The following is a 25,425-nucleotide window of genomic DNA, read 5'->3' as shown; positions in this document are numbered from 1 at the left end:
TAAAAAACCAAAGGGGGAAAGACATATATAATTGAGTAGAGAGAGAAGACATAAGAAACTACGCAGAGAGAGAAAGTAAAAGATTAAAGAAAGCTAGCTTTGGGAACAATAGAGATAGAGATAGAAAAAGGGAAGCTTTGTGAAGAACAAGAAGAATAACAAAGAAAGATAGAGAGAGAGAAAGAGAACTGGAAGGGAGAAGGCAAGGGGCTTGGATTTCTAGAGAGAGAAAGTAGTGTGTCTGAAGGGTGTATCTGTATAGGGGGCAGTTAAAAGTAGAATTGCAGCATTTGGTCTCTGCAATCCTCAACATCCCTTCCTTTTCCAAAGCTCCTCTTGTCTCCCCTTACATCTTTCTCTCTCTACCGCATTTTCCGGCCACACTTCCCGCCGCCGGGAACTCCCTTCCTCCGATTCCGGTTAATCTCTTTTGTTTAATACAATAGTAGACTACTAGCTTGGGACTTCTTTTTCCTTAGCTTGCCTTTTCCTAGTGGGGGAGCTTAGGGAAACAAAAAGTCTATGTTTTGATAAATCAAGATTCGTGCTTTCCAGCCGGAGTTGGGGTGTCGGAGCTCCGATTTACTGAAGGCAGATATGAATCTCCGGTAAGGGTTATCTGGGTGTTTGTTTGCAGCTCGGAAAGTGAGTTTTTTTTTTGGCGGTTGAAGTACTGCAATGAAGACGCCACCGCCGGCGGCTAACGCCAACCCACCTGAAGGTCAGTTTTTTCCTCTCTCTCTTTCTCTCTCTATATACACAGACACAGATGCTTTCTCCCTCTATAAAACTAATGCATTGTCAAGAGATGAAACCTTTTTTCCTTTTCTTCTTTCTGGGTTTTGTCCTTTTCTTTTTCTTTTTCAAACAATGGATAAATTAAAAGATTGAATCTTCATAAATCTACATATGTCTGTATCTTTACTTTCTACTTCACCTCATGATGGAACAAAAATAAAAATTGAAGCTTTGTTTTCTTGAAAATCCGATACTAATCCGATTTCTGAGTTTCTGACTAACGAATCCAAGCTCGTTATTTTTGAATAGCAGCTGAGAAGAAGAGCATAAACCCAGAGCTATGGCAGGCCTGCGCCGGACCGCTGGTGAACTTGCCGGCGGCCGGGACCCACGTCGTCTACTTCCCCCAGGGCCACAGCGAACAGGTTCTTCTTTTTATACACTGCACTCTGACCTGCCTGCCTGCTTCACTGCTTGTACATATTGACACAGCTCTGGTGGCTGCAATTGTTTAGTTGGTTTTTGGGTGGTAGATTGTGAGTAAGGGCACGAGTTTGAGCCAGCCCGGGTAGTTACACTTAATTGGTCTTTGAGTCATTATCATTTACTCTTTCAATGTTCTATCAGGTCGGGATGTGGGGCTAGAGAATTTTACTTTTTATGGGCACGGTGGTGCCGCCACGGTGCAACTACTAAATGTTCACCTTGTGTCAGTTGATGGGCGGGTGGGTGCATGTGCACATATGTACCTAAGCACTCACACGCATGGGTTCAATTATTGGTGTTTTTTTTTTTTTGCTATACTGTTAATAGTACTGCCTTTAATGTGTGGATGATAAAGCAATATATTTGTGGATCAAATCTGCACTATCCTGCACCTCTGGCATTTATGCCAAATTGCTTCATGTGCTTTCTCTTTGGGATTTTACTGTTGTCCTTGTTTGTCTTTACTTGGTTGTGTATATTCATCTGTCATTCTTGTAAAAATTAAGAATGTGAAATTGATTGTGTAAAAGTGGGTGGTTGGGGGTATGAATGGAGGAAGGGAAGAAAAGATGAACCTGTCTGGCAAAACTAAAGTGGGTTTGGCTTTATGTATCTAGATGGATCCAACAGTTGATTTGGCGGGGTCTACTGGGTTTTCTTGGGTCTATCGTGTTCCCAAGGCTGGGTTTTTGTTGCAAATTCGACTACTATTTCTACTTTCCCAGATTGTTTTCACTTCTCTAATTGATGCAATGATGCTGGTTCTTGAAATATCGGGACTTCTTTGTGTTCTTGCTGTGCAGACTAAATTTGATTGTCTGTTCCCGAATTTGGTTAACAAATTTGCAGTACTTGTATGATTCGTTATTCTCTAGCGTAGTAAAAAGTGACAAGTGTCTAGACTAGACTTGATTGTTGGATCAAGCTTGTTTACTTTGTGAACCATCAAACTAACTTTTTAAACATATGTTTTTGTACTTCAAGTAAAGGCAGTCTTACATTTGATGCGTGTTTTTCACTATTTTTATCGTCCGATTAGAATTTTATTCTCACTTGTACATTCGTCTTCAGGTTGCTGCGTCTATGAAGAAAGACGTGGATGCTCAAATTCCGAACTACCCCAACCTTCCCTCAATGCTAATATGCTACCTCCATAATGTCACCCTGCATGTATGCCTTCAGAATGTTCTTGCGTTTTATAAACTTTTTAAGTTTGATCCACTCGCTTATAAATTAAAATACACGTATTTCTTGAATCTTGATATCTTAGGCTGATCCGGAAACCGATGAAGTATATGCACAGATGACGCTTCAACCTGTTCCTTCGGTATGGATCTGCCTTGACCCGAGGCTTTTGTTTCTGAATTCAATGTTGTAATACAGTGATAATGCACAGCACCTTGTTATATATTTCGTTATACTTCAAATTGTCGGTTATATTCTGATATCATCCTTGGTGTGCAGATTGACAAGGAAGCGTTGTTAAGATCAGATTTATCTACGAAGGTGAACAAGCCACAGACGGAGTTTTTCTGTAAGACCTTGACGGCTAGTGATACAAGTACTCATGGAGGTTTCTCTGTACCTCGTCGTGCTGCAGAGAAGATTTTCCCCGGTCTGGTAAGATGAAAAGACTGTTTAGCCTTAACGTTTTGTGTTTTGTATTCGAATGCATCTCATATTAGGGTGTTTGTATTTCTGCAGGATTACACAATGCAGCCACCTGCTCAAGAACTGGTTGCTAGAGATTTACATGACAATGTCTGGACTTTTCGCCATATATATCGGGGTAGGTTTAGTAACCATCTATCTCGTAAGTAACTTTTCTTTATTCCTCGTGCTTTTTTAACTTGCATTCTCTCTCGCATAATGCAGGGCAACCGAAACGCCACTTGCTGACAACGGGGTGGAGCCTTTTTGTGAGTGGAAAGAGGCTTTTTGCGGGTGACTCAGTGTTGTTTATTAGGTAAGATGTTTAGAGGTATAGTAAGAAATGCTGATCTTAAAGCGAGTTTTTGGTTTCGGGTTGTACTGACTTTGATATAATCGTGTATAAGGGACGAAAAGCAGCAGCTTCTCTTGGGCATAAGGCGGGCAAATAGGCAACCTACAAACTTATCTTCATCAGTGTTGTCCAGTGATAGCATGCATATCGGGATCCTAGCTGCTGCAGCCCATGCATCTGCAAACAACAGCCCTTTCACCGTGTTTTATAACCCAAGGTGATTTGGACTATTTTGCAAATTATTGTGAAGTACTTGGTGTCTTGCTCGTGAATCATTTACTATTATGAATGCTCGGTTTTCTGAGATTGTCTTGGCTACAATGGAACAGGGCTAGTCCTTCAGAGTTTGTTATCCCTTTGGCGAAGTACTACAAAGCAGTTTATGGCAACCAAGTATCCCTTGGTATGCGGTTTCGCATGATGTTCGAGACAGAGGAATCGGGAACCAGAAGGTAGGAATATCTGACATAAACTTCTCGGGAATTGTTCTCGTTTCAATGATCTTGTATAACAAAGCTTTCACTTCACAGGTATATGGGCACCATTACTGGCATAAGTGATTTGGATCCGGTGAGGTGGAAGGGTTCACAGTGGCGTAAGTTGCAGGTAGGATAAAAGACTTCTAACTTCTACCTTCTCACAGTAACCTAAAGGATTCACCTAATTTATCAAATCGTGTTTATGGTTTAGGTTGGTTGGGATGAATCAACTGCTGGAGAGAGGCGTAGTCGAGTCTCGATTTGGGAGATTGAACCCGTTACAGCACCGTTTTTCCTTTGCCCTACTCCTCCATTCTTTAGAGCAAAGCGTCCAAGGCAACCCGGGATGCCAGGTAGCATAGATATATAACTAGCATATCAACAGTTTGAAATGATGTAGTTACTTGGTGGAACCAAAACTTTCATATCAATAACGAGCTCGACTAACATTTTCTTGCAGATGATGACGCTTCCGATCTGGATGGTTTTTTCAAAAGGACAATGCCATGGATTGGTGATGACTTTGGCATGAAGGATCCACAGGCTCTTCCCGGTCTGAGCCTAGCCCAGTGGATGAACATGCAGTCGAACCCTTCCCTGACCAACACGATGCAGCCAAACTATTTGCATTCGTTATCTGGATCGGTTCTACAGAACCTGGCTGGAGGTGATCTTACACGCCAATTAGGTTTGCCCGGGCAACAAATTCCTCAGCAGAGCAACTTACAATTCAACTCTCCGAGGCCGGGCCAGCAAGTGCAACAAGTTGATCAGCTGCAGAAGATGTCACCCGCGGCTATGAACCCGTTAGGCTCCATTATGCAGCCACAGCAACAGCTGACGGACGTTGGTCAGCAACCGAGACAAAATTTGGTGAATCAAACAATGCCGACGAGCCAAGTCCAGGCCCAGCTTCTGCAAGCTCAGGGTCTTGTTCAACCGCAAAACGTTCTTCAGCAGAACCAACTCCAACGAAACCTTCCTCAGAGCCTACCACCACAGCCCCCGCAGCAACAACAACAGCAGATTCTGAATCAGAATCAGCACCCGAGCTTCATGCCATCATCCCATCCTTCCAATCCAATTACCCAACAGATGCATTTGCCCGACAACCAAATTCAGTTTCAACTTTTACAGAAACTCCAGCAGCAGCAGCAACAGCAACAATCGCTTCTCGCACAGCAGTCCACATTGCAACAGCCTTCTCAGCTCAGCCAGCTACCCGATCCTCAGAAGCACGTTTTGGATGCATCTCAGAGTTTGTCTAGGTCTATGTCGACAAGCCAAGTTCAGGATAATGTGTCACTGCCACAATCCCATATGAATATGATGATGAATAACACCCAAACTAATCTTCGGTTTTCACAACAACCTCAGCTACCAAAGCTAGCGGAGTTACCTGGACCAGTTGGACCCCCGACAACAAATCAACTTTCTGCAACTGGTGGTGGCCACTCAATCATTACCGATGATGTTCCATCGTGTTCAACTTCTCCATCCACAAACAATTGTCCCAACGGGGTTCAGGCAGTGGTGAATGGCAGGGTTCAGAGAAGCACAGCAGTTGGGGATGACATAACCCAGTCCTCTGCTACCCTTTTGAGCTCGAGTGGTCTAGAAGCCATGTCTGCAAGTAGCAACTTAGCTAAAGATATACACCAGAAAGCTGATGTTAAGAATCAGTTTAACATGTCAAAGAGCCAGAATCAAGGATTCTTGACACCTCCGGTGTACCATAATGGCTCAGCAGCACAATTGGATTATTTAGATAGCTCATCTTCAGCAACTTCTATATGCCTTTCTCAAAATGATGTCCAGTTACAGCCGGGCGGCACAAATCCAATGTCTTTCACCTCTCAGCCAATGTTATTTAGGGATATTAGTCACGATGGAGAAGTTCAGGGTGACCAAAGGAACAACAACATGCCTTTCGCCACAAACATTGACAACCAGTTAGGAATGCCCATGATGCCTGACCCTTTGATCCCGAAGAACTTGGTTGGATCAGAGAATAATCTTTCATCAGGAGGAGGCATGCTTTCTAACTACGAGAACCCCAAGGAAGCTCAGCCCGAGCTCTCATCCTCCATGGTTTCTCAGTCATTCGGAGTTCCAGATATGGGGTTTAATTCAATAGATTCAACCATCAATGACGGTAGCTTCATGAATAGGAGTACCTGGGCTCCACAACCACCAATCCCACGATTAAGGACATACACCAAGGTTGGTTATATAGATGATTCAATTCAAAAACCTTAATTAGTACATTACTTCATCCCCTCTTCTTTCGTCACTGAATACATTCATGTTTATGCCTGGACACAACAGGTGTACAAACGTGGAGCTGTTGGACGATCAATTGATATCATGCGATACTCAGGATACGAGGAACTGAAACAAGATTTGGCTAGAAGGTTCGGCATTGAAGGACAACTGGAGGACAGACAGAGAATAGGTTGGAAGCTTGTATACGTGGATCACGAGAACGATGTCCTTCTAGTTGGCGATGACCCTTGGGAGTAAGTTGATAAACTTCACCATGTTTTATTTACTACGAGAGAGAAGTAGTGATTTGTTAACAATTCCATTAACATGTTATGGTGGTGCATTATTATTCAGGGAATTCGTAAACTGTGTTCGGTGTATAAAGATTCTGTCTCCACAAGAAGTCCAACAAATGAGCTTGGATGGAGATTTTGGGAATAGCGTCCTCCATAATCAAGCCTGTAGCAGTTCGGACGGTGGAAATGTATAATTTAGCTTTCTTCAACATTGCATACTTATAAAAGGAGCAAACATGATGGTAGGAAGCTGGTTTGGGTACAGAAGCTGCCCAATTAACTGTATGTTGAGAGCATCGCAGAAGTTGAGTTGGTCTATATATAGGAAGCTGGTTTTAGCATATAGATGCCCTAGAAATGATGATATTGTTAGATTAATCTCATCAGGGTCTTTCCTTGTTAAATGAACAGAAGAATTGTAGAAAGTAAAAAAGCTTGATATTTGTGTAATACAATATAATGTAGTGTCTGAATGTATAAATTAAATGTGTAGATTTCTTCAAGTGAGTTACTGAATGAAGAAGCTAAGGGTCATCAGACGTTCAGATTTTTATTTTTTATTTTTCTACTTCTTCAACTTGGGTTGATTGAACACACTGCAATTTCTCGTGCAAGAACTTCAGTCAAGAATTTCGCAGACAAAACAATGGTGAAAATGCATGCATGCTAAACAACGCCGACGACAAATATATGCACTAATTCAAGCACCCAAACGTGGTTCTAAGATTATTATTCGCACACTAGCAACGAATGTGAATTACTGTGTGCATTTCATATCATTCTTTAAATTTATTTTTAAAATAAGGGAATAAAGAGAGAATAAGGGTCAAATATGGCACTCAATTGCACACTAAATTGCAATTAGGTCATCGAATTAAAAAACAATGTAATTGGGCCTCTGAACAACTCAAAATCATACAATTAAATTCAAAATAACTTGTTTACCTGAAAGGGCGGTTACCAATTTTAAATTAAATAATTAATTAAAAAAAAAACCTAAACTGTCGGCGGCTTCGTCTCCATGGCCGGAGACGAAGGTTCCTTCATCTCTAGCCATGTCCATGGCCATGGAGACTGCCAGAGACCACCGGCCATGAATACAATGAGACCATCATCTCCATGGCCAGGGAGATGTAGCGTTCGACATGGAGACGAAGACGGTAGCTTAGGGTTTTTTTTTTTGTTTTTTGTTTTTAATTAATTAATTATTTTATTTAAATTTATTTTAAAAATCGGTAACCGCTATGTCAGTTTACTTTAAGGTAAACAAGTTATTTTGGGTCTAATTGCATGATTTTGTGTTGTTTAGGGATCCAATTGTATTTTTTTTTTTTTTTTTTTTTTAGTTTGATGACTTAATTGCTGTTTAGTGTCCTATTTGACCCTTATTCCTAAAAATAATAATATACATTATTTAAAATATCTCAATTAGGTTTTTTTATAATATATTTTAATACATTAATTTTATTTGTAGAAATTAAAAAGAAAAATTAAATTTAAATTTAAAAGTTAATGATAAAAAAATATGAATACCGATGTATGTTGATATGAGAACATGTCTATGATATAACTCATATAAGGCAAATTTTACTCGGGACCATAAAGCAAAACATCGTCGTATTATTTTAAGACTTAATTTCATCAGTGATCTCTTTTCATACACTTTTAGTCATTTTGATGACCTTTTCGGTGAAATCATATTTTACGTAATGACATTTTCGTCTTTTCAATTTCTTTTTTTTCGGTTCTCTGTGCCCTTTTTTTTTTTTTTTTTTTTTTTTTTTCATCTCTTCAACCGTGGATTGTATCATCTCTTTTAGCTCGCTCTTATCTTCATCTCCTTTAACTCGGCCCCTAATCATTTTGCCATCCGGTCAACTTCAGTTTGACAATATAAGCATTGAAATCATTTTAATGGCAAATTATGTTGTGGACACGGTTCCAAAACTGTTCATAATTATAAATATATAGTTCAAAAATTCTGAACATATAGTTTTATAATTATGAACATAGAGTTGTGAGCATAATTATGATCATATAGTTTTGTAATTATGAATATAAAGATTCAATAATTGTGAATATGAAGTTCAAAAATTATGAATATATAGCTTTATAATTATGAACATATAGTTCAGTAATTATGAATATAGAATTCTGTAATTGCAAATATAGAGTTCAATAATTATGAATATGAAGTTCACAAATTATGAATATATAACTTTATAATTATGAATATATAGTTCATTATATGAACATAGAACAGTGTCCACATTGCAAGGTGGATACGGTTCTACAGCATAACGATTGACTTCTAATTGGGCCATATGGTAAATTTATGGGCTACAACCAGACATAACCGGCCCATATTTTAACGGGATTGGTAGTTTAGGCTACCATAATGGCCCAATTATGTAGTGCCCGTAGATTACGAAACCATTTAAAGCCATAGCTAATCAGAAAGCATGGAGGCACACTATACTACAGACTGATAGAGGAAACAATGGCTTCAAGTCTTCTGGATATGGTAAGACTACATGATATTATTTATAGAGCAAATGAAATTTCAAGAAAATTTAGAAGAAGAAAAATCTTGAACAAAGAGTTGTGGAGTAAGAAGTAATTTATTTGTTATTGTTTGCAGAGCCCTCTGGTGAAATTTGGGCAGAATAGGCGGAGCAGAAGACCAACTTCTTGTGTTTCCCAAGTAGGTATTCCAAAGATTCGTCCTTTCTTTTATTTATGTCAGATTCTGTGCATTCTTGTTCTTCAAGCATAGTTCAATTTTAAGGTGGGAAAAGATTGTGAATACATGGTAAAGTTTGCAGTCAGTTTTTACCCTTAAGATAAGGGGAAAAAAGAGGGTTTTACAGTTGCTTTATCTATTTTTGAAATTCAGTGTATTTCACTTTTGTGATGTACTCTACGAATGCAACTGTGTTGTAGGAAGGAGAAACACAGTGGTTGGAGAAAAGCAAAACCAAACTAGCACAATTGAAAGAAATCCAGTTTTCACAAAAGATATTTATTCTGCTGCTGAGCTTCCACCATTAGTTAGGGCTTTGAAAGCTTCAGCTGAAGAAAAAGCTGCAACTTTTCATTTCCCCGGGCATAACAGAGGCCATGCGGCACCTTCATCGTTGTCGCGTCTCATTGGTTCAAGACCTTTTGTACATGATTTGCCTGAGCTTCCAGAGCTGGACAACCTCTTTGCTCCAGAAGGGCCCATTTTGGAAGCACAAAAACAAGCTGCACAACTTTTTGGAGCGTTGGAAACATGGTTTCTTGTTGGTGGCAGTACGTGTGGTGTTCAGGCAGCAATTATGGCTACTTGTTCACCAGGAGACACCATAATTCTACCGCGAAACTCTCATATCTCAGCCATATCTGCCATGGTATTGTCTGGTGCCCTTCCGAAGTACATCGTCCCTGAATATGATTCTGATTGGGATGTTGCTGGTGGCATCACTCCCATGCAAGTAAGTACATTCTTATAGGAGTTGCATTCTCAATTCTCCTTTGTATATTCAGCATTAATTGATTGAGGCCACTTGAAACAGAGAACTAATTTGTACCAGAAGTTCATTAGTGGGATTTAGTGGTCCATTTCTCAACTATAACTAAAAATGATGCAGGTGAAAAGGGCAATCGAGGAACTAGAAAGGGAAGGCCAGAAACCTGCAGCCGTTTTAGTTGTCTCCCCTACTTATCATGGCATATGCAACAACTTGAGCGAGATTGCTCTATTGTGTCATTCTCATGAAATCCCAGTTATTGTTGACGAGGCTCATGGCGCTCACTTAGGATTTCATCCACAGCTGCCTAGGTCAGCCCTTAGCGAGGGCGTTGACCTTGTAGTACAGTCTACTCACAAGGTCCTATGCTCTCTTACGCAATCATCCATGTTGCACATGGGGGGTAATCTCGTGGACAGAAACAGAATCCACCGGTGCCTTCAAATGCTTCAGAGTAGTAGCCCTAGTTACTTGCTCTTGGCTTCACTGGATGCTGCTAGGGCGCAACTTAGTGCGAACAGAGAGAGTATTTTCGACAAAGCTATAGAATTAGCTATGGGAGCAAAAGACGAGATGAGTAGAATTCGTGGGATCTCGGTCCTTGACTTCTCAAGGTTCCCCAACACTCCTTTTAGAGATCCCTTGCGAATCACTGTTGGGGTATGGCAGCTTGGGCTCTCTGGTTTTGAAGCAGATGATATTTTATCGGATGGGTTTGGAGTTGTTTCTGAACTAGTTGGGACCAAATCCATTACATTTGCGTTCAATCTTGGAACTCAAAGAGATCATGTTGGAAGACTTGTGTCTGGATTAAAACATCTATCTGCAACTTCACCTAAACTAACTGCAGATACAGTGAACAATGAAGAACAGTTTGCACCATTTGATGATATTCACATTAGCATGAGCCCAAGAGAGGCGTTCTTTGCCCCAAAAAGGAGAGTTAGCATCCAAGAAAGTGTGGGGAGAATTTGTGGAGAGCTCGTATGTCCTTATCCACCCGGGATTCCTGTGCTCATTCCTGGTGAGGTCATCACTAAAACCGCGTTGAACTATCTAATGCAGATCAAAGGCAAGGGTGGTGTTATCAGTGGAGCAGCCGATCACTCGCTCTCATCCCTCATTATATGTGATTAAGGACTCGTCTCAGATTTGCATATATTTGTGAGAACTAGCCATATCCATGCAAGCTCAAATCTAAAAGCTTGATTGGAATTCAGATGTATAGAATTGAAAGCTTTCATGTATTGTCTAGAGAGATCAGAGGATAAGTTCAACTGTATTCAGTCCATTGAAAGCTTCATTTTGCTCTGTTATATATATACTTCCCTATGATATGATGTATACCCGAAGTTTAATTCATCTTTTCATTGGAGGCAAAGTCCTTTAGATGGGGAAAAAAGGAAGAATATGAAATGAAATTGACATTTATAAGTAACCATGATTCATTTTTACAGTCTAATAGTCCTACTTTTCCAATGACATGATCAATAAATAGTAAGCTGCTCCACAGATTCTGTCCAAGAAGCCTTTCATGGGATGATGAATCTTCGTCTGTGTTACCAAACACATAATAGTGAATATCTCTGTCTACCTTTACGTAGTCTTACAGTCTCTTTCTCTCTCTAATAATGTACCTTTAACACACTTGTAATACTTCTTCCACAATCACTAACCACACTCGAGAACATCAAAATCATGAACCCTAAACACGTCATCACAATCAGAGGTTTCATCAGACGTTATCAGTTTTTGAGAAGCAAGCCAGATACAAGATGTGCATAGCACACTGAAGCCCGGCAGCAAAAATGGGATTTAGAAAAGACTTCAGGTACCAAACAAAGCAGATGCAGCTCTTCTAACTATCACCACTGGACATCATTTTAGATGGTGTCCTCATTTTCTTTGTGGATGGACTTAAAGGTTTGGACACTGGGGTACTAGGGTGAGTGGAGAGCCCTGGCCCACCAAGCCGCAAGTCTGTATCCTCATGTGGAGCAATCCATGAGATAGGATTGGCTGCATAAAAGTACACTTGTCAGGTAGATGAATATCATATATCCAACATCAATCAAGCTGATGCAATTGCGTGAAGTCAATTTCCCAAGGAAGCAAGTATCCAATGCATGACAAATTCAACCAAACAGGAATTTTAAGGAAACACTTCAATTGCGTGAAGTCAATTTCCCAAGGAAGCAAGTATCCAATGCATGACAAATTCAACCAAACAGGAATTTTAAGGAAACACTTCAGTCATCGCACCCACACCTAATATTGACCAACAGAATTAATAGTTTTAGGCTAGACTGGAAAGTGACAAAATAAATACACTACCAGAGGTGGAAGAAAATGAAAGTGGACCATTGGCAATATTTAGAGTTTCACCAATCAAATTATTATGTTTTAGCTAATAGCCAGACAATATTTAATTATTTAGAGTCTCATCATTGAAAATTATTAGAATACGGAATAAACTCAGGTTTCTTTTTTAGGCATGTTCTCTACCTTCAGAAGCCTCGAGTAATCCTCCTACTCCAGGAGCAGTGTCATCGTGTGGAAGTGTTGAACGATGAGAACGTTTCTTGACATAGTCGTCCTGAAGAGGTTTTGGAATCTGAAATGAAAACTGAGACATTCTAACACCTTCAGCTACTTCTGGGTGTTCCTCCAAGTACCTGAATAAGCATTAAGATGCAACAAAAAGGAAATCGCCGTCTGAGATTAATATTTTACGGCATTCATCAAGGCATCTTGAAGAAGGAACAGATAGTTAGTAAGTAAAAGTTGATTTAGTAGAGCAATATACTTCTGAATTTCAACCATGGAGCGAAATCTCTTGCCTGATGGTGCAACATAATACCTATCATTTGAAAAATGTAAATCAAGACAGTAGTAGTCGTTTTTTAATGGCAAACATTGGAGACTAGGTAAAGATGAAGCATCAATAGAGCACTTCAAAGCAATAAATGACAAATAGGACTAAACAAAAGGAAATTTAGGCATACACATCTGCAAACTTGGAGCCACCTTCACCTCTGATTCTCAAAAGCCGTTGCCACCCAGGAGGGGGCTGAGCAATATTTGGTTTATCAATTGCCCAAAGCCTACTGCCATCCTGAATAATATCAGGTGGATCATCGCATGATATATCAGGCCTCCACTCGCGAGCTGTTTCACAAAAGAAAGGATCTTCCAGGATGTGTTCCCTTATTTCCTCATATTTTTCCTTTGTTGGGATAAGCCTCCATTTAAAACAGTTTGCACATTGAACAGTAAAAGCTCCTACAGATGGCAAAGGCCTCTGCACATAGGACAGATGATTTGGAAATAACCCTCTTTGCAATGTTGGAGGAGACTGATCAGTAATAGATGCAATTTCACTGGCACCATTGACTGAAGGATCATATAGCACCAATTGGTTTTGAGCATTTTCACTATTTTCATTCTCATCATCCTCCGTGCAATTATCTACTTGTTCTCCTCCAGAATTAATGTTTATGGGTTTCTCAAGAGAGGTCTCACAAACCACAGGGGAAGCACCTTCAACATCATTTGGTTCCCTTGTCATGTTATTCAAGGGACTCTGGATAGAAGAGCTGTTAATGCCACCCTGACCCTTCTCCTTATCAATGCTAGGCTCCATAGGCTGTTATTCCATTTTAGTTCTTAATAACGTGGGTCAATAAAAACCAAAGAATGAAATGCACACTATTATCTCATTAGGAAGAACTAAGGACTGTCACAAAAATAAACATAAAAAGAAACCTATTACGGAGTATAATATATATTCATTACAGTGCTTCAATAATTTTAAATTGTCATGTCAATGACAATTTATGGCAGGGGTAGATAAATAAAATGCTTCCATGCAAGTAACTTTATAGCAGCAAAAAGTAGCATAAAAGAATTTGATTTCAAATTACAATCAAATGAAGACACATTGCAAATAAACCTCCAAAAGAAACACATTTATATAAGCAAGATTCAAGAAATTCTAAAAACCTATATATTCTTCAATGTAGCCTTCAAACTCAACTATACACATGATATAAGGACAGATTCTATTCAACTTTTTCAATGGCATTCAACAAATAGATGTAGTGGCAATACCGGCAATAGGTTGGCCCAAAACATGTCAATAATAAAAGATGAAAACATGACAGAAAACTATATCAAGAAGTTATGAGTATTTCCGTCAGTGCAATAAAATGCATAGTCCAAAAGTAATGGCACTCAGAAAAGGATGATGTATCCAAAGCCAAAACCCAGTGGCACTAGTGATGCCCTTTGATGTATTGAGAAATAAACCAAGAGTTTACACACATGAGAGAACTCTTATGGTATGTGTCAATCAAAAGGAATAATCAATATACTGAATATAGTATTCAAGCCATCAGGCTGCTAAAGTGGGTGGGCATGGGTGCAACCATATGCCCATAGCTAGGGGTATCCAATTCAGTATTACTTGTTCAGCATCATCAATTACATTCAATTGTAATTGTCACTCATCTCACATCTTTGATCACTAACTTCTTTACAATTCTGACAGCAAGTCCTTTCGATTTCTGGGATCAAAGGGTAAAGATCGGCAATTTGGCATCCCCAAATTTCCTTGAAGTCATGCACTAACTGTGGGTTTTGATATTTAAGACGAGAAAATGGTTTTTTGCTTCTAATGTTTCCAAAAAACTATTTTGGTTTAGAGGAGTCAAGAGGTGACAAGATAACAGTTGTTCAATTAGGTAAACTGACCCTTCTGAGTTGAAAACCACAAAAATGGAACTGCAAATTTAGATCAATAGGTGCAAATTTGAGTAGCAAAGTAAATCTGATTGAAGCATTTTGTTTATCAATTCAAGTAACTGGGGATGGCTTTGGTGATGCTTATTCTGTTTTCATTCTTGTTTATGTTAATCATATGATTTTTTAAAATTTGCAAATTATCAGGGAAGGGCCAGGATATTTATGGAAAAAGAATCACTCAAGGTGCCAATCTAACCATGGATTCAACAAGTTCATACTTCACAGTCTTAAGTTCTCCAAGCAAACACGAGATCGTGAACTAGCAGTTCCCAAAAGTAAAATAAAATACAGAGTAAAATTATAAAATAATTTTTTTTAAACCAACAAATATCCGTTCAGCATAATGTGTTCTTCCCTATACGGATCCGAAGTCATTAAACAGAAGTAAACCGATCAGGGAGCTCATAAACTAAGAAATAACGATCTGAAAGAGCACTTCATAAATTAAAAAATATACTTACATTGAAAACACATACAATATATATACCTATACACGCACAGAGTGCACACAAATTAACACTTTGCAATAAACGCAACAAGAGCATATGCACAAAAACACGCACACACAAACTCAAGTATAAGAAGATATGTAAATTTAAAGAGAAATACATGCAGATATGGGAATCCAAAGACAGAAAGAGGAATTACAGAAGCAGAGAGGTCGGAGCAGATGAAGCTGGGAGAGAGCTACTGCGAACTCGTTGAAGGATTATTGCTTCAGTTTGCAATCTCCATATAGAGATATGGATACATACGTGCGCAAATGGATATGCAAAGAATGTGTGTATGTATGTATGTATATCTCTCTGGTTTTGTTTTCCTCGGCAAGAGATACAGAGGCACGGGGTAACCGAGGAGATAGGGATAAATTGGTAAATACACTTTTCTCCGTACATGTTTTTCGTTTATTTTTTTTACTAATTTTTACTCTACTTGGTCGAGGTTCAAAAAGGGAGAAATTAGGTAATTATTGGTGAACTGCAGTTTTGCCACCACTGGTTTCCTGTTGTTCTGATTTATGGTAATAAAAATTGGAGATAATGACTAATCCCTTGATTATAGCGTAATTATTGATTTGATCATTTATCAAACTTTATCTATATACAACATAATGAAACCACATATTAAAGGTCCCACTCAAGTCGAAGACATTTTTGTGGAGAGTCATATGTGATATTTTATCCACTACCACTAATTTGATTATAAAGAGGGTAGAGGTGGACCCAAGATGCCCAATATGTGCTTTATCCACTACCACTAATTTGATTATAAAGAAGGTAGAGGTGGACCCAACATGCCCAATATGTGCTTTAGATCATGAAGATGTGTTACATGTTTTAGTGCTCTGTGAATATTCTACACTTGTTTGGAATATAACACAATTGCCTATCACTAATATTATTACAGATACCTTTTCAACATGGCTAATGGGGGCTTTGGCGGTCTTAACAGAGGAGCAAACCCGGCTATTGGTAGCCGTGTTGTACCATATTTGGAGGAGCCGCAACTCAGCTGTGTGGAAGGGGTCTATGATGCGGCCAACCGACGTTTGGAGAGTGGCTGTCGCGTCTTTGCAGGCGTACAGTGTTGCGCAACACCGCCAGGCACCGCCGCCTCCAGCGCCACCCACTGGAACAGACACGGACAACAGCAGCCTCAGATGCTATGTGGACGCGGGTTTTCGCCAGGACACTGGAGAGGCCATGTACGGTATTGTACTAGTTTCACCAGATAGCTCTTTCATAGCAGCAAAAAATGGCAAATTGCCTTTTTGCTTCACACCGTTTATGGTAGAGGCACAGGCATATAAGGAGGCACTGTCCTGGCTACTAGGAAGGAACGACACATCAGTATGTCTATTCACGGATTGCATGGTACTACATACTACTATGCGCCAACATGATTCACCAATTCATTCGTATGTTGGGGTCACGATTGACCAATGCAGAACACTTATGTCTTTATTTAGTCGTATTTCGTTAAATTATGTCTCTAGACAGGTTAATTTACATGCTCACACTCTAGCTTCCTTAGCTTTTACTCAGGATCATGCTATGTACTGAGATTCTATCCCCTGACGCTATTACAGCTTTGATTCATTAATACAATTGGTAGATTTTTTTTTTTTTTTTTTTTAAAGCACATATATTGTAATTAAATTACCCAACCAAAAAATTCATACAAAATGCTGCAGGCTTTACATTTCTAACTCGGTCTAACCTATTTCCCTAAGCAGTAGTATATAAAAGGCATTAGTGTGACGCTAGCTCCAGTCTTCCTTGGATTACCAATATAATAATAATAATATAATAATTCATCCGGACTCCGAGATCCGGTGATCCCGCGAGACTTGCAATAATGAGTACTATGAAGTTTTGGCCTGAATGGTTAGTTTCTCAAATTATTTCAATCTTTTTCTTGTGTAAGTATGAGTGTTTACTTGCTCTGTTGTGCAGCAACAACATTCTGTACCCAAAGGAAGACAAACCTCAAAAGATCCTCCCCTATGCATGTCGCAATTGCGATCACCAGGTATCGTGTAAAGGTTGCAAACACTTTGACAGTGCTGCTTTCAGTGCTTTGTCTCGATCAAATAAACTAACATTGTTATTGATTATGAACATATACTTTGGTTTATATTTTTGAACCCTCTGGCTTTAGTGTTATTTATATTGTTTTGATCTTACTGGCTACTATACCTTGTTGCTAACACTAGTTTCATTGTATATAATTGCACTGGTAACTTGCTATCCGGTGAAATTGCATATATTTAGAGTGTTTAGTAGTCTAATTGCACGTTTTTGGAGTGTTCAGTGGTCTAATTGCATTTTTTTTCCGTTCAGTGACCTAATTGGATTTTCATGTTACGTTTAGTAGCCAATTTGAACCTTATTCCTTTATAATAATAATAATAATAATAATAATAATAATAATAGCCAATGACCTTGTGGTCGAAATAGTTCAAGGTATATTTTATATATTTTATTAATTCATAACCACCGTAAAGAGTTAAGTGGTTGCTTGCCATACATTCCCTTCTAAATGTAGCTAAAGTGATATCAGAATCTTCATTTCTTTACTTAATGTCTTCATTCACGTATTTACAATTTCTTTCCTCAATGTCTTCATTCACGTATTTTTGTAACTATCTCTGTAACGGCAGTTTCTTTCTTTTTCTAGACTTGCAAAAATGAGTACTACCCCTCATATGAAGTTTGAGATGAATGGTTAGTTTCTTGATGAATTATTAATTCATCTTTTTCTTTCTATAAGCTTGCGAGTGTTCACTTGACTTTGTTAGTATGCATGGTTGGTTTCTTGAATTATTAATTTTATCTTTTTTTTTTTTTTTAAAGAAAGGCTGCGATCACAAGGTGTTTTTGCACCTCTTATGTGATCAACTATTTATGTAGTAAATTATCGCGAGTATTACAGTACAAAGTCAATTTCTCACCACAAGAGTTTGATCATGTGACCTTCCCTCAAAAAGAGCCACAGAAGTGCCATCTTAGCACAAGGTGTTTGGCCTATCTATGATGTGTGTTCATATTTCTTGGATATATGTGTAGTCAACTACTAGGGGAGAAGAAGGAATGGCTCTGTTTTTTTGTTTGCTGCAACCCGAACTGTGGCAACAGATGGAAAGGCTAACATGGTGCATGTTTGTGCCATAATTATTTAAGAAGTCTTATTTTATTATATTACAAATTACAAATTTAGATATTAATAAATTACTAAATAGTTTTTTAGAAACTAATAATTAGTTATTTAAGAATTTTTATTTATTTATTAACAACTTAGTTGTGATGCAGCTACTCTTTTTGTATACCACCCTAGAGGTGAAAACTTCGTAACGTTGAGACCATCTTGTGAGAAAATAAACAAAAAGCTTCATGTTTCTAACAAGCTTTGTGACTACAAATTCTTCTCACCACTCATTTTCATTTGTGTACAAATCATATATGTGCATTCGCCTGTGTTGTGTATTTTCATTATATTCTCATTTTTCCTTGTTTGATTGAAGTGTTTATCTTCACAAGACAGTGGGAGTTTTAACATGTGGACCGGGTCATTCAATTGTAAGTTATTTCTTAATTCTTAGCTTTAATTTTATTCATACCATTACCCTGTGTATGAGTAGTGCAAGCCTTATGCCTATTTTTGACCATTTAATCATCACATGAATGTTTGTCTACTCCATGGAGTGATGAAAATGTGCATCTTTTGTCTTATATATCCAAAACATTTCTAGCTTCCGGACTTTTGTTATTACTTGTTAGATTTTTATAATTTTGATTTTGACAATGTAATTATGGACATTGTATTGAATTTGTGTTGCTAAAATTTTGCATTTTGGACTTATGAATATAATTTGTGGTTATGTAATTAAGTATTGGACTTGTTATCATGTCATGTAATAATTTTTTTTCTTTTACAAACGGGATTGACCCCACAATGACGACAAAAAGGACAAGATATTATGGAGAATTTCAAAAATATGAAAAGTTATGATGAGTCACAAACTCACAATTGTATTTTAAATAAAGTTAGGAGAACAATGAATAAGGTGAAATAGGTTATTGAATTACATGTAAAATTGTAATTAGACTATTCAATTTAATAAATTAGTAAATATTAATTTTGGTTTCACGAGTATTAGCAAAATGACGATTTTAATCCACATCTTTAATTCCTACCAATTTCATCCACGACTATTGTTTTAGTACCACTTTTCATCTACGACTATTATTTTAGTACCAAAATTCATCACGCCGGTCATCCCTCAATTTAAGACATGCCGAAATCTACAAATTTTAAGGGCATTTTCGTCCTTTTCAACTTAAGATTCTTTGAGCGTAAATAAAGCGATTTAAGCCTTAAGATGGTCCCAATTCGCAGTTCTCCTCCTCTTCCTACCTTAAATTTGAGGAGGAGAACTGCGAATCAGGATAGATATTAGGGTTTAAATCCATCTATTCATGCTCAAATTGAGATCGTAATTTAAAAAAGACGAAAATACCCTTAATAATTTCATATTTCGGCATGTCTTAAACGAAGGGTGACCGGTGTGATGAATTTTGACACTAAAACAATAGTCGTGGATGAAAATTGGTACTAAAACAATAGTCATGGATGAAAATTGGTAGTAATTAAACATGTGAACCAAAATTGTCATTTTACTAATACTCGTGGGACCAAAATTTGTATTTGCTCTTTAATAAATGATCTAAAATCATGCAATTAAATCAAAAGTTAAAAAAAAAAAGAACAAAAAAAAACACGACCATCTCTCTGCCTTTGTTTTCATACAAAAACAATGAGGTTTATTTGCCTCCAAGTTGGAGACGAAGATCATCTCTTTGTCTCCGATCAGAGATGAAGGAGAATCGAAAACATGTCGCTTTTAATTTAATTGCATTATTTTGAGTTGATCAGTGATCAAATTGTATTTCTTTTGAGTTAAATGATCCTATTACAAGTTCAAGGTGTAATTTAATAGTCGTTTTTTTTTTTTTTTGAAAATTAATAGTCGTTATTTATAACTTTTAAAAAAAAAAAAATTATTATAGCAGCCACTGCAATTAGGTAAACTAACAATCACACAGAACAGAGTTTAACAATAATTAAACCGGTGATATACAAAATTCATATTAAACCCATTTGGTGCCTTTCCGGAATTGAACTTTTTGTTGATACGTGAAATGAACCAAGCTCAGTGATGTTGCATGAGCATTGGTACACACACAGAGAGATGACAGATCTTTCTATTGTCTTCAGTTCCTTAAGATATTTTAATGGCGGAGTTTCAGAGGCACTCACTCACATATCCCGTTATCCATGGCCGGCACACTCGTCCCTCGCGTCGTTCCACATTAGAATAGAATATCCATCGGTATATCCACCTAATATACTCCAAATATTCCACCCGCTCTTGTGGAAACTATCTCTGAGCAAACACAAAATGCTGCTTCTGCTTAACTCTTCGTTTGTTGATCTCTTTATATCTGTTTTGTGCTCTTCTTCACTTACTCTAGCATAACTCCATATATCACAGAGCGGTGTGTGTTCCAGAAGCTAATTACATTACCCATGGCCATGGATAAGGATAAGCGCGGCAATTGCGTGAATAGAGAGGGGTATAAAGTTACTCCATTGGTGCTGCAACCTGTGGATAGGGTTAGGAACAGACTTATCCCCGGGACAGTTGTGATCGCTTATGATGCAACTAAAGATCGCAGTGAGCGTGAATTCTATGAAACTATCAGGGATATTAGGATGAGGGGTGACATTCTTCATCCAGGTGACACCATTGTTGTGCTTGGTGTGCTGCATAAAGTGCTCCACCCTAGTGAGTATCTTGCCAATTTCTTCCTCTATCTAGGTTTCCCTTTGATTTCAATTTGTTTTGTGGAGATTAAATTATTAGTAATGGATTTCAATTCTACCAGTTTTGTGTGCAAAGTCAGATAAATTTGTAATCATGAATTTACTATATGTTTTGGGGGATAACTTTATCTTGGTGTTTCATGCCTATTCTGTTTCTATGCAATAGGAAATCTTTTTGTAAACAGGTTTAATTTTCAATTAATTTTGATCTTTCATGCATTTTCTGGTTCTTCAGCATCCCTGGCATAAACATGCATAAGAATGTTTTTGCAGTGGGTTATCATCTACAAGTGGTGAACTCAGAGTCAATGTTTGGAGCGCCCCTTCGTGCCATGGAAGAAGAGGTTGCAAAGAAGGCGGACCTATATGCGAACATGCTCATGCAAAGTGCACAAGAATGTGAAGGTTTGGGGGTAATCCACACACCCTTAGTCCTCATGATTGTTACATAAAGGATAAATAGATCACTACTATTTAGGAAAAAAAGTTTAGAATGGCCTGCTATGTAGAATGGTAAAATTAATGAGCTGTTTTCATAATAAAATAACAAGAAGAACAGATAGTTCTTGACTGCTGCAAATTAAAACACTTAGAGGACCACATGAGTTCTATTCCCTCAGCAGATAGCTTGATTTCTCTTGAAACCTCTAAATTACTAAGCCGTTGTTTTTAGTTTTCTCATTTCAATATTCTTTTCCTTTGTATCTATAGTTTGTCTTTTGTGCTTAGGTTGACATTGAAGTGAAGATTGTTGCTGGGGCTCTAAAGAAGGTTATTGTACATGAGGTCAAAATTCTTGATGCCACTTGGGTTGTGCTTGATAGGTATATTCATATGATCAATCTGTTTGTACACTTGATCTAGTATATTTGCATTTTATTTAATTTGAAGTAAAGAAACATAAAGATGAGTTCGAAGTTGCATATGAATATGCATCTATATGATTCTTTGTAGTTTGTATTCCTTTTCAGATTTACTGATAATTCAAAGGTTGTATAATTTGTTTTTCTATCATTGATAATTTACCAACAGAAGTGCCAATTCTTAACAGGAACTTTGGACGGGATTTGCAGTTTTACCTTACTCATGTACCTTGCAAGGTTGCACTTCAGGCAGATAACTTGTTAGTTGAGGTTCGGAGAAATGTTAGGATAACAAATATTGAAAACACAGAATATAAGGATATTCATTCAGTATCCAAGTCTGTCCCTCTGACACCTATTTCATATACTGAGAGCTCCAAGCAGTCTGCCGTTTCTCATAACAGCGACTCTGCATCTATCAGTTCAACTGAAAACTCTGACTTGCCCAATAAGAACTTGCAATCGTCATTGCCACATAATTCACAGGAGAATAGTTTTTCATTGCAAGATGATCTTGGCTCCAGCGTTAAGCAAGTGAGATCAGGTTAGTTAGAATATTTAATTTATTCTAATATGCAATTTCTGGCTTAGGAACTTGCATTTTTTTTAAAATGTGATTGAGCATGCTGGAACAATTTATCTTAGTATACCTGACTTCATTCTCACTTCTCTGAAAGTAATTGCTTTTTAACAGGTAGGTATGCCAAAGAGGAAAACAAGCATCCAAGCCATTCACTTGCTGTTTCAAAACAACGAAAAGAGCCTAGTCAGCACAGATCATTCAATGCACCCATTCTTTGCACTGCTTGTGGGATGACAACAGAGCTGTATATCAATGATTCAATGAGATTCAGTTTTTCAGAAATACAGTTGGCAACAGGTGATTTTTCAACGGACAACTTGCTTGGAGAAGGCGGATATGGTCATGTATATAAAGGTCAACTCAAGGATGGGCAGTTAATTGCTGCAAAGGTGCGAAAGGAAGCAAGTACCCAAGGATTTTCAGAATTTCATTCCGAAGTTTATGTATTAAGCTTTGCTCGCCACAAAAATATTGTGATGCTGCTAGGCTACTGTTGCAAGGAAAATGTGAATATCTTAGTCTATGAGTACATCTGCAACAAATCTCTTGAATGGCATCTATTTGGTAAGTAAATTAAGGATTGTCAAAGGTCCCTGACTCATAATGTTAGTTATTATTAATGCCTTTTGAAGAAAAATTGAAAAATCTACTATATGTCTCACCTTACATAGAAACTTTTGGAGGGGTACGGGAATTGCATCTCTGACATTCTTTATGTTCTTTTTTCTTTTTTAATTTGAGTTGTGTCTTGACAGATAACCCAGAGAACATTCTTGAGTGGCATCAAAGATACTCCATTGCCATCGGAACTGCTAAAGGTTTGTGTTTTCTGCATGAAGAATGCCGTGGGAGTCCCATAATTCACCGTGATATGAGGCCTGGCAATATACTTCTCACTCATGACTTTGTCCCCATGGTAAATTTACATACTCCGTAATTACTCAAGTCCTTTAGTCAAAATGACTTTCCATGAGGCATAGAGTTTGATAAAGAAAGGAGACTACTTGATTTGCACTCTCCTTTTGGTAGCCTAGTCCAACTTTGTCAATACAACAAGTTTACTGAATTACTTTCTTTAAATTTCATTAAATTGTAACTCCCTTTCAGAAATTCAACATGGTTTGGAGGCTAAAAACATTTTGATTTTGATTTTTTTGGTTTACATAGCTAGGTGACTTCGGACTTGCAAAGTGGAAGACAAATGAAGAGAATGTACAAACCAGGATACTTGGCTCACTGGGGTGAGTCGCCAACTTGAATACTTTTTGGATGCACTGAAAGTCACACGTTTAATGATATCGTTTTTTTGTTGATGTAATCAACCAACAGTGCACTTTTTTTCCCCTTCCAGATACCTTGCCCCTGAATATGCTGAGAATGGTATTGTATCAGTAAGAACAGATGTCTATTCATTTGGCATTGTTCTTATTCAATTGATATCAGGACGCAAAGTTGTAGATTCAACAAGAGATGACAGCCAACAATCCCTGAAACAGTGGGTATGTTCTCTGTCTCTTTCAGTCAGCGAAATTAATGAATCTCTCCCCTTCTACTAGCTTAAACATTTAGATCAAACTATTTTCTTTTTCTTGTTTTAAAATGAACTTAAGATAATAATGATCCCATTCATTGCATTTAAGGCAATACCATTGATTGAGCGGCTCGCGTTACATGAGCTCATTGATCCCCGTATTGAAGATTCATATGACCCATTTGAAATATACCACATGGCTAGGACAGCATTCCTTTGTGTGCAAACTAACCCCGAGATGCGCCCATCAATGGCAGAGGTAATGCATTATCATCTTTTTTTCCACTCATTTCTGAAAATTACTTGAAAATCAGACTTGTATGCGCTTCACCAATCACCAGTAATGATGCCTTGAGAAGACTTCATTAATCAATGGTTATTATATTCTTCGCGTATCTGTTAGCTTAGTTATATCTACAAGTTAAAGTTTTTTTGTTCTTGAAGTATCATGCCTCCTAGATATGCTGCTGTTTATCACCATGTTGTGTTGAATTAGCTATAATGTAATCACAAATATATGCAGGTCATACGCCTTCTTCGTGGAGAGTTGGAGGATACCCACTATATTGCAGAGCAGTTTATACCTCATTTTGCACCTCATGTTAGAAATAGTTAATTTTAATTTTAGTCCTCGAACTATTGCTCTTTTTCAATTTTTGTTTTTTCACTTCAAAATTGATCATATTTGATGCTTGACTTCTGCAAACATGTCATTGTTAGCCCTCCAAGGACCAAGATTTGGTACCTGACTAGGACTAAAAATGACTTGTTTTCAAGGCCATATATCAAGTTTGGTTAATTTTTAAGTCAATTACTAAAAATTGAAATGACAGAATAGTTAATTGACTAAAAGTAAAATTAACTCATTACTCACTTGCTGCCTTGCTGGGTTGTTTTTCATAAAGTTAAATGTGGAATGTATGCCGCAAATTGAGGCGTTATATGTATATTTTGGATGGGAAGTCGATGTTACCCACACGGCTACATGCGAACCACATATAATATGCATGCTTTTATTCTTTCATTTCAATTTGTTATTTGATGTTTCATCAAGATGGTGATGCATGCTTCATCAATTAAAACATAATAACTAAAAACATGAATTAAATGAAAGTATTAAATTCTCTTATTTCTGCTCTTAAAAAAGTTTAGCTAAATTGCGGCAAATTATATCATGGACCATGGTCTATCTTGCATTTTGTACCTACAATTCACATATTCTGTACCTACAATTAATTATTTCTGTACCTGTAAAAAATTTGAATTCACATTACATGATAATTACAAACATATAACATGATAACTACATATACATAAACGGTTAACTGCAGGTACACAATATGTTAATTGCAGATACTGGTGATTGGTGAAGCGCATACAAGTCTGATTTTCAAGTACACAATATGTTAATTGCAGATACATAACATGTAACTAACATCTTATGTGTTTTCAGTTAAAATATTTTGTACCTGTAGGA

The 25,425-nt window shown here is 37.6% G+C and overlaps 4 protein-coding genes across 7 annotated transcripts; 3 read left to right on the top strand and 1 right to left on the bottom strand.

Annotated features, from left to right (window-relative positions):
* The first annotated feature begins 28 nt into the window (after nt 1–28).
* Nucleotides 29–6,819, top strand: LOC109170296 (auxin response factor 19-like). Of its 2 annotated transcripts, none has more exons than XM_019319342.1 (14): nt 29–721; nt 1,051–1,163; nt 2,296–2,394; nt 2,495–2,551; nt 2,689–2,844; nt 2,929–3,013; nt 3,100–3,190; nt 3,282–3,446; nt 3,559–3,681; nt 3,760–3,835; nt 3,920–4,061; nt 4,169–5,931; nt 6,037–6,227; nt 6,328–6,819. In XM_019319342.1, the coding sequence occupies exons 1-14, from the start codon at nt 679–681 to the stop codon at nt 6,461–6,463; spliced, it is 3,240 nt and encodes a 1,079-aa protein (XP_019174887.1). In that variant the 5' UTR covers nt 29–678; the 3' UTR covers nt 6,464–6,819. The 2 variants fall into 2 exon arrangements, with proteins under 2 accessions (XP_019174887.1, XP_019174886.1); XM_019319341.1 differs by having other exon boundaries at nt 1,048–1,163.
* Nucleotides 6,820–8,733: 1,914 nt separating this feature from the next.
* Nucleotides 8,734–11,212, top strand: LOC109170297 (arginine decarboxylase-like). Its single transcript, XM_019319343.1, has 4 exons — nt 8,734–8,793; nt 8,911–8,977; nt 9,213–9,745; nt 9,902–11,212. Exons 1-4 carry the CDS (start codon nt 8,770–8,772, stop codon nt 10,916–10,918), a joined length of 1,641 nt encoding a protein of 546 aa, XP_019174888.1. The 5' UTR covers nt 8,734–8,769; the 3' UTR covers nt 10,919–11,212.
* On the bottom strand, nt 11,193–15,418 carry LOC109170298 (methyl-CpG-binding domain-containing protein 2-like). Of its 3 annotated transcripts, none has more exons than XM_019319345.1 (5): nt 15,233–15,418; nt 12,787–13,446; nt 12,588–12,641; nt 12,287–12,456; nt 11,193–11,800 (listed from the first exon to the last, which is right to left on the bottom strand). In XM_019319345.1, the coding sequence occupies exons 2-5, from the start codon at nt 13,422–13,424 to the stop codon at nt 11,640–11,642; spliced, it is 1,023 nt and encodes a 340-aa protein (XP_019174890.1). In that variant the 5' UTR covers nt 13,425–13,446; nt 15,233–15,418; the 3' UTR covers nt 11,193–11,639. The 3 variants fall into 3 exon arrangements, with proteins under 3 accessions (XP_019174890.1, XP_019174889.1, XP_019174891.1); XM_019319344.1 differs by having other exon boundaries at nt 12,787–13,427; nt 15,233–15,417; XM_019319346.1 differs by having other exon boundaries at nt 11,193–11,802; nt 12,298–12,456; nt 12,787–13,427; nt 15,233–15,417.
* A 4,881-nt stretch (nt 15,419–20,299) lies between these two features.
* Nucleotides 20,300–24,978, top strand: LOC109169744 (serine/threonine-protein kinase CDG1-like). Its single transcript, XM_019318637.1, has 10 exons — nt 20,300–20,933; nt 21,245–21,384; nt 21,701–21,795; nt 22,023–22,378; nt 22,529–22,981; nt 23,173–23,333; nt 23,585–23,658; nt 23,769–23,916; nt 24,058–24,207; nt 24,472–24,978. Exons 1-10 carry the CDS (start codon nt 20,675–20,677, stop codon nt 24,562–24,564), a joined length of 1,929 nt encoding a protein of 642 aa, XP_019174182.1. The 5' UTR covers nt 20,300–20,674; the 3' UTR covers nt 24,565–24,978.
* The last annotated feature ends 447 nt before the right edge of the window (nt 24,979–25,425 follow it).

This window comes from Ipomoea nil, unplaced genomic scaffold (genome assembly GCF_001879475.1).
Source record: "Ipomoea nil cultivar Tokyo-kokei standard unplaced genomic scaffold, Asagao_1.1 scaffold3321, whole genome shotgun sequence".
Taxonomy (NCBI): Eukaryota; Viridiplantae; Streptophyta; class Magnoliopsida; order Solanales; family Convolvulaceae; genus Ipomoea; species Ipomoea nil.
Note: the sequence above shows the minus strand (reverse complement) of the source record. Positions and strands in the feature narration are given on the sequence as shown.